Below are 8878 nucleotides of genomic sequence, written 5' to 3' on the forward strand. Positions count from 1 at the left end.
TCTAATTGCACTGCAGAAAATATTATTTGGTGAGGAAACCACTGAAACTGAAAAATACCAAAAAGCCTATCATTGTGTGTCTCGAACGGTTAGAAGTTGTTCAGAAAATTTAGATAAACTAAATATCGAAGGTTCCGAAAAAAAAAAAGAGAAAAAAAAAACCCCAATTTCGACGTTTTCTTAATTGCTAATCTGCCAAAATGACTTGGTTACTCCATTATGGAGGACGCGTGAAATAAAAAAACAGGCATAACATTTTCCGAGGCATAACATAGAAAGCCTAAATAATTCAGGTTTGTGAATACGAGCTTATGGAAAGATCCCTCTTGGCATCAATCTTTTACAGAGCTAGGTCTTCCGTCTGTGGCTCCTTTCTGCAGATTCGCTGATTCACAACGAATGACGGCGGCACAATCAGCTTCACTTAAGCCGCATGGAAATTCAAACCTGCAGTGGCCCCACCTTTGAAAAATCTTAAGTCATGCTCCAACGCTGCCATTTTCCTTTTAAGGGAAAGTACAGTGAAATTTATGAATCGACAATCCACTCTAAATGCACATTAAGAGACCGTAAAAGAGGTACGAAGACTTAGTAACGAAGAATTTCAACAGAATAAAGGAAACTCCCGCCCACCGACTTAAGTTTTTCAAGCCTCGTAACAAGTCTGTTTTCAACCTCTCACATCAAGGAGAGTCTATTACTGAAGAATCTTAATAAATTCTTCATATCTCGGCTCTTGAACGTAAGATAAAGAAACGCACATCTTTAATTTACTTCTTGAAGTAGCTTAGAGCGGAGAAACCAGCACAACACGTCGTTTCTGCTCGATGGAGCAAAACTCTGCAATTCAACTGAGTTTTCTAGTAGAATTAAGTTTGAAAGTGAAAGTACAAAAGGTCAATTGTCCGAAGAAATATCCATTTATTAAAAATTTTAAAAATTGTTTGTAGTTAGTGAGTAGTTGGGAAAGGTACTTCAGAGATTGAAATTTGTGATAGGAAAAGTCGTGGTTTAAAAGCTTGTGCCGGCTATTGACACGGAGTTTAACTTGAACCGCGGTTTCACGCAAGCAGAGGGCCCTAGGTTTTCCCTACAAGACGGTTGACTTAATTAAATAAATGTCATTCGACTGTTAGCTTTCGGCCCTCTTGACACAATTTCCACAAAAATTAATGTTCAGATAACAGATTCGGCTAAATTGAAAATGGTTTATGACGCAATTTTGTTGAACAGCAGCTAATCTGTGTTTAAATAATCAGATCTTTGTATTTTTACTGCCTGGTTGTAAACTCCTCTACTTTGAAGCCGGTAAGTAGCCGGAACTGCCTTTATTTTGGTAAATGCTTTGGTTTCATGTAAACAAAACTCGTTTAATTTTTCCAAGGCTCCAAGAAAGAGCAAATCTGAAAACGTTTGGGTAGGGGAGGTGTCGCCCTAAGCCACTGCAGTCCTTCCAGTTTCAATACGTTTGTTGTACCTTATTTGTACCTGACCGCAGCTGTTCCACCTCTCCTTCTCCTCCACTCCTCGTGAGAGAGCCCGCACAATATCACGAAGACATGTAGAATTACGTACTTCGAAACTTTTTATTCTTTAATACATAACTTGTAACCTTTATTTATTTCTTTGTCCTCAGATAAGATAACAAGTAAAGAATTGATCTTCGCGGCTGAAAGCAGTTTGTCATATTTTAATCTTGATTTGGAGAATAAAATGTTTGTAATGAATAGTAACTATTCAGTATCTATTAATAGTAATAGATGTGGTCATTCCCGATGTGGATCGCAACTTTTCGACTGCATACTGTAAGTTATCTTCAAGCGTTAAGGAACTTATCTTTTTGAGAGCAATTCAACGCCTAGTCTATATTTAATCAAAAACTTATCAATCTACGCAATGATATTAATTCTTTGCCGCTAGTCTTTTGCATTTTCAATCTGATTCTTTACTTATTTTAGGCCTAAAACGCAAACATCAAAGACTCATGTCTTGGCTTTCCTCCAGTTCTTCCTCTCCAAAATACATATTCTATCTACCATCTCTATACCACTAAGTCCCTTCACCACTCCTAGAACAAAATGCGGACTCTCCTTCGGCTCGTAACATTCTGGTTCAGTTATAAGATGCGAGAAAACCAGCATATCCGGGCTGCCTTTTTCCAGACCTTCTGTCTTCGAATATCTTATGAGAGGCAAAAAAAAAATTAAGATTAAAACCCGTCATCGTCTTCATTCAAGAATAACTCGCGTTTATAAGAAATGACAACTGCAGTCAGACGCACAGGTTTACCAGGGAACGGAAAAATCAGAGCACTTTTGCCTTGATCCTTCTGAAATTCCGACCGCAACCGACAGGAGCCGAACCAACGACCTTTTGATAACTATTTCGGATGCCCTTCCGTTGAGAGAATCCGAGCACACCCAACAAGGTCTGAACTTTCTTCTTTCAGATTATTCGCTCCAATGTTCTACTACTGAGAAAATCCGTGCACACCCGACGAGGGACGAACTTTCGGTCTTACGCCGAATATTCTTTGGCGATGTACCTGTCAAAATCCGAACGCTCCCGAGAGGCTCCGAACTGAAAACCCTCCAATAACCATTTTGGATGCTCTACAAATGGCATAAGCATACCAGCAAAAAGACAAATCTGAGTGCTGCCGACATAGTGGGATAGAAAGGCCCAAGATGGCAACCAAGAGCACATCCACTATTACAATTTACTCTACACATTGGAAAACATGCGGTAAAAGATTCATAAGGAGCAACTAATCTAACAGGACCGTTAATCGTACTTACTAATCTGTTTAAGATACGCAAATTAACCTCACCTCCAAGATGGATTGATCTCTCCAAATCGAGAAACACCAGTCTGAGCCGCAGCGACAGAAATGTGAACATGACAAGGTTCTGAAGCCAAAACAAATGAGTCTGTCATCTCTGACTTTTCCCAGACATCAATCATTCATAATTCTCTCTCGGTTAAATGTTCAAAATAACTTTAACTATACCTGGGTAGTTCTCTAACAGCGTATGTAGCTTTTGCAGAGCCACTCCACCTGAGTAGTTAAAATGCGATATATACAGCGCTAAAACGGTTGCTAGAGAGCTCCCTAGGAGTCCCCCCACGGTCAGAAGTTTGACCACACCAGAGACTAAGAGATGCCATTTAGATTCATTCTTGAGTCTATGGAAGGAACCAGAGTAAGTCCATAGATAAATACTTTCACGTTTTACGATCACCTACCTCCCTATAATAGCTATGTCCTAAGTCATCTTGCACTCAAAAAAAAAAAAATCAGCTTTAAGATGGTTAAAAATTTAGAAGTAAGGATAAGGCAGACTTCTTGAAAGACGATGTAATTTGGTGAATGACACGAGCATAATCAGAACTCCGAGTTTTCCCAGTAGCACTGGCGCCTTCGACTTTCCAATTAGTACTGCTGATGCTCTACTAGGGAGTTTTCAGAAACTTGCGGCAGGAAAGGCCGTTTTTCTCAGATATACCTGTGTCTTTCACGGAATAACATCATATTTCACCTAAGTAACTAGGCTTCAAATTTACCATCTTTATTTACGTACAAGGAAACAGCCTACAATTCACGCAGTTGCACTTCGATTATATTGCCCTCTCAGCATTCCAATATAAAGTTTTAATTTTCACTTTCATTTTCATTCAAGATTCCTAAAGCTCAATACGGACTACTGATCGAGGGAGAATCTTGATTGTGACATTCTTTAGTACTCTGTCAATTTGAACCAAACTCCCCTCCCCCCTTTCACCATAGCGACATTTAAAAGTTTATTGGAAAGAGATTGGAACGTTTACGATACTTACATAAAGCTCAGACCACATGCAGCCACTGCATTCATCACAGGGACAACATAAATAATAAACCGCAATTCTTTATGAGGAAGAAATGAATACATAAACACAAAGCCTAAACATGGTGCAGCTAGTTCCCAGGTTCTCCTGTTCCGCCAGAGTCCCAGAGGGACTAAGACTAAACCAAACATCAAACATCTGGGAAGAACAGAATAAAAATACCAAAGAAATGGTGAGGTCTAGAGTGCAGTAAAGGAAAGCTGACATAGTAAAATATTAAAAATTGAGGGGTTTCCTTAAAGCTTAAGGCCAGAAATTACATCATTCTGTTTTCTGGTGCTGCTTTATACAGATTACTTGTCTTGTTCTGTGATAATCATAATTGGCATCTGCAACTTTCAAGAGAATTTCCATCCAGAGAGCTATTTATTATTTAAATATTTTTTTGTTTCCCTGTTTGTTTAAATTGGAAGTTTTAATTAGAGAATTTGAAAATACTATTGTCCTTTTATCCTTATGAGGGTCTACTGCTTGAACTAAAAATCTTCAAAATAAATTCCCAACAGAAATTTAAGTCATCTTGAAACACAAAACTTTGTTCCCATAAAATTCAGAAAATTATTCACTCACTCACAAAACTCCCAAAAATTTTTTCAATCTCCAAATGTAGAAATTGTTTCCAGTATGTAAAAATTAAAAACAAGCTTAAAACAAGCGCACCAGCTTTTGCTGATCCAAGGCATCTGATTAGAAAAAGCTATGAGAGTTGTGTTTTAGTTTTAAGACCTCACTGGAAACTATTTCACCTTTTCAAAACGTTACCGAAGGACAACATGAAATGATTAGACATGGAAAGGATACACCCCAGTTAGAACTCTTGTTGAGGACAGTATTATACCACAGGACTTCTCCTTCAGGCCACAGGAACCTTCTCCAAAATATGGAGTCCACAGAAACAGTCAAAGCTGATAATAATGAGAATGAAAACATGAATCAAAAAAATTTGACCTCATGACAAATATTCTCTGTAAGCAAAAAAATTGATAAATTAAAAAAATTAGCTAATTAAAAAAATCCCAAGATCTGATCAATCATAATTCTCAGTACTACCTAGTGTTTTCCCACAACTAGCTCTGAGAATTTAGTTCTACATCAAAGTAAATATTCATTCCCTCTTGCTTATGTTAAGAAGTTAGAATTATAGAATTCTACAGAGATTTTTTTGCCAAATGACAGTGCCAAATTGTCTTTCAGAATTTCTGTACTTAGATCAGAAAAAAATTTGAGTTGCTAAACTTGGATTTTGGCTTATCACTGGGTGCTGCTTTTATGCCTGTGTTAATGATAAAGTAATTTTCAATTACTGACTCTGTCCAGATTTTCCTAATTGCCATTAAGTTCTCATGCGAATTAAAAATATTTCCATACTTTCTTTTTCTTTCTAGAGAACCCAGAGAAGTTTGGATTCATTCAATCTACAAGCTACAATGGAGATGATTCAAAATTCATCTCCAACAAGAATACTCTTTGATCCACTTACCCAAAGCACTAACACCTGCTGATGCTGCATGGACAAATGCAGTGCCTAAAGTCAGGCGTTTTGTAACTAGCTCTAGCAGTAGGATCAGGCCAAGCAAAATACATAACTCTGATCGGAAGATGATAATCGCAAAAGCTGATATCCAAACAAATTTGGCGTGATGTTGATCCAGCCAGTAATGAAATGCTAAAAGAACTGATAAGACAGAATTAAGAAAATGATCAATAACTTCTTATTAGCCAAGTCCTCAGACCATATTGGGGAATCCTTGCCCAAGGTTGTGGTAGCATGTACAAAACAAACGGCTGAGAACCAATATTACCCAATATAGCTCCACCCTTGGTTTGCAAGTAGTTTATTGTATGACACTTGGACCAAACTTGTTTACTTTGAATTTGTCTGCTTTCACAAACAAAAATACACAGGTTTTGACTGTTTCCATGGAAATGGTCTATATGGCAGAATCCTGACCAAGTAATAACCAATCAGAATGCTTGGATTTACCTCAAAACTACCTTACCACATAACAGGATTAAGCATGGCATCTTCCTAACAAGATTGCAATGTTTACACCTTTACACCCTAACATCAGTATGTAAGTTCTCCATATTGTTCTTGATACATTAATAATGGGAATTACAAGGAGAATTTGTCTAACAATCAAGAGCATCTTGGATTTATGATCATTATTTTTTTCTCATGACCTTAATGCTTGAATCAGGGATGATACTGTTGGGAGAAATTAGATGCTTATCAACCTTAGGGGTTACTTAAAGGTTTCTAGACATTCATCTGTCCCTAGATATTATTGGTTTAAAAAACTTCACAATTTTCCTCAAGTAATGTTCCTTATTGGCACAGATATTAAGTCTGCCAACAAATATTCCACCATATTTTTGCCTCAAATGGAAGGTAACTGTACATAACATTATTTCATTATTTTAAGGGATTTCTTCACTATACAGACTTTGCCTCAGAAAAAGAGTTGTTAAATACATGTATACATGTGTGTACCAACCTAAAATGAGTGCAAAAGTATTAGGTAATGGTCTTGAAATGTAGAACAAGAAATGAAACTGAGTAACAGTGAGTACCACCATAATCTTCCCAATATCCTGTCCAAACTTGGTTGCAATTGATTTGCGGAACTTTGAAAAGGCAAGAAGACCAAGCAAACCAAGAAAAAATCGTACTGGAATCGAAAAATACAAATTGTGTACATAAACAGTAAAATCAGAGAATAAGAATGAAAACTCAGACAAGTTTAAATATAATAACATGCATGATAAAATTACATGAAATATAATAACATGCATGATAAAATTACATGCCTCTGATTGGCTGAAAACGAGTGCATTTTTCCTGTAACATTATTGCAAAATTGTAAGACTGTACAAGTTACAAATAGCGTGTGCAAGCTGTCAAAATTTTGTCTCTCTGACTTTCTGTGATGCTTTTTCAAGTTAATTAAGTAATAACATGATCTCAAGAGCAATTTGGTACAAATAAGCACTTGTAAATTTTTCAAAGACTACAAATTGCATTGCTGGACCCTGCGGGCTTGTGAAATTTTATTGTCTTTGAAAAAATTTTCTCTTGCTTAATTAGCACCAAATTGCACTGAGAATCATGTTATTACCTATACTAATTTGAGTCAATAAATGATGAAACTTAGAACATGTTTGAGACCCCCAAAGATGAAAAGAATTTAAAGAAAAGATATTGGGGAAAATGAGGAAAATATCAGAATATGGAAAATGAGAAAATAGTGAGAGAAAAAAATTAGTAATAATTTGAGTTAAAAAGGTATTGAAAGTGTTTAATGCTTTAACTCCCATGAGTGACCAACACAGAATTTCTCCTTACAATATCAATACAATATCAAGCAGACAAGTGATGAGAATAAAGAAAAATATCAATTAGGGGATTATAAGTTGATACAATACCAAATTCTCCAAACTAACATCAGAAGAACTACATGGCTAACAGTAAAGAGAATTACTAATGAGATCTTGGGAGTTAAAGGGTTGAAACAACAATATGCAAGACAGGTCAAAAGGTTTGTAAATGCAAGATGACCTGTCTCAAGGTTACATTTTAAATAATAATGCAAAATAGTCATACTGATATCAAAGAAATATTCCATGAAATGTAAGTTACCTACATACTGTGACCATAATTTAGATGAACCAACAAACTTAAGGATCATGACAGCAGGATATGCGAGGGAGGAGACAACAATTGGTCCAAGAAATGTCCTAGGCACCACACCAGGGAACTCTAAATGATCATACTACAACAAAGATTAAACACTACAATTGACTGATATGTACAGGACAGGGTACTGAACAGGCAGGTGGGTAGTACTGGAAGTTTTACAGGAAATATTTGGACATTCTTCAGTCATTACTGCACATCATTTCATAATAAAAGGTAGGAAATGGGAATCAAAGCCTGTAGTAGGCAAGAGAGAAGATAGCAAGGTATAACAAAGGGTAGATTTTAGCCACCCTGGTCCTTCTTCTACTGTTGAAGGTGTTATTCTCCAAAAACTGTGGGTTTTGTTTGCCTTCCAAGACCATATGTGACCCCTTCCCCCCTCCTCCATAGTTTTTTCCTTTTCCATGAAGCCATCACACTGGGATTTACTCTCAGTTTTAGTTAATAAAGCTTACATAAATCTAAGAATGGCAGGCCTATCTCCTACTTTGCAGTTTCGCTCTTTTTCTTTTACTTTTACTTATATCCTTTTTTTTTGTTTGTTTGTTTGTTTGTTTTTTTAAGTTCAGTTACTTATAGGCACCTTCCCCTCCCCCCCCCCCTCCCACCCAGTTTCGTAGCCTTTCTCCGAAAGTCACTAAACCCATGTATAAATGATATCGTGACAAATCCCTGATTATAAAACAAAGCAAAAAACAAAAATGTTCTTTGGTTCGAAAATAAAGGCTATCATTAAAAAAAATTCTACATCCCAGCCCGAATAAAGCTAAAAATAAAGAACACGTTTTCCCATGATCGAACCTTCTGAGGCATATGCCATAAAAATCTGGAAAATACGTACCTTGGAAATGTTCATTCCATGGTAGAGTAAGTCATGAGTTGCCTGCAAATTAAAACTTTCTTCTACTTTGGTAAACGGGGAGACATATAAATGTACACAGCACACAACCAAAAGAAGAATGAAATAAAAGTCCGCCGCCATAATGGACAAATAACCATCCGTGCTGCAAAGAAGAGCATTGGGAGCGAGATATGATGTACTCTTTCCCAGGACCTCTCGTTACTGTACACGAAATTCTTTTTGCCTTTGCGCAACGTAAGAAAACATGCTTAGTTTTTTCCAGTTTTAAAGATGAACTATTATTACTTTTTCGAAAGGGGTGAAGTGTACTTACGCCCTGCAAAAATCCTTGCTTCTGGTTCAAGATCCCAGAGGAGAAATCTATTTTAAAAGCGCGTATCAGTTCACATCAGCATAGTTACAGAAAATTAAAGGAAACAACAACCACAACA

The 8878-nt window shown here is 36.7% G+C and overlaps 1 protein-coding gene across 2 annotated transcripts; it reads right to left on the bottom strand.

The window, feature by feature from the left end:
- Nucleotides 1-1577: 1577 nt before the first annotated feature.
- LOC131789802 (dol-P-Man:Man(7)GlcNAc(2)-PP-Dol alpha-1,6-mannosyltransferase-like) lies at nucleotides 1578-8581 on the bottom strand. Of its 2 annotated transcripts, none has more exons than XM_059106975.2 (9): nucleotides 8427-8581; nucleotides 7526-7658; nucleotides 6384-6557; nucleotides 5366-5560; nucleotides 4687-4790; nucleotides 3838-4064; nucleotides 3011-3186; nucleotides 2831-2909; nucleotides 1578-2181 (listed from the first exon to the last, which is right to left on the bottom strand). In XM_059106975.2, exons 1-9 carry the CDS (start codon nucleotides 8565-8567, stop codon nucleotides 1983-1985), a joined length of 1428 nt encoding a protein of 475 aa, XP_058962958.2. In that variant the 5' UTR covers nucleotides 8568-8581; the 3' UTR covers nucleotides 1578-1982. The 2 variants fall into 2 exon arrangements, with proteins under 2 accessions (XP_058962958.2, XP_058962960.2); XM_059106977.2 differs by having other exon boundaries at nucleotides 7530-7658; nucleotides 8427-8567.
- Between the last annotated feature and the right edge of the window lie 297 nt (nucleotides 8582-8878).

This window comes from Pocillopora verrucosa, chromosome 11 (genome assembly GCF_036669915.1).
Source record: "Pocillopora verrucosa isolate sample1 chromosome 11, ASM3666991v2, whole genome shotgun sequence".
NCBI classification, from domain to species: domain Eukaryota; kingdom Metazoa; phylum Cnidaria; class Anthozoa; order Scleractinia; family Pocilloporidae; genus Pocillopora; species Pocillopora verrucosa.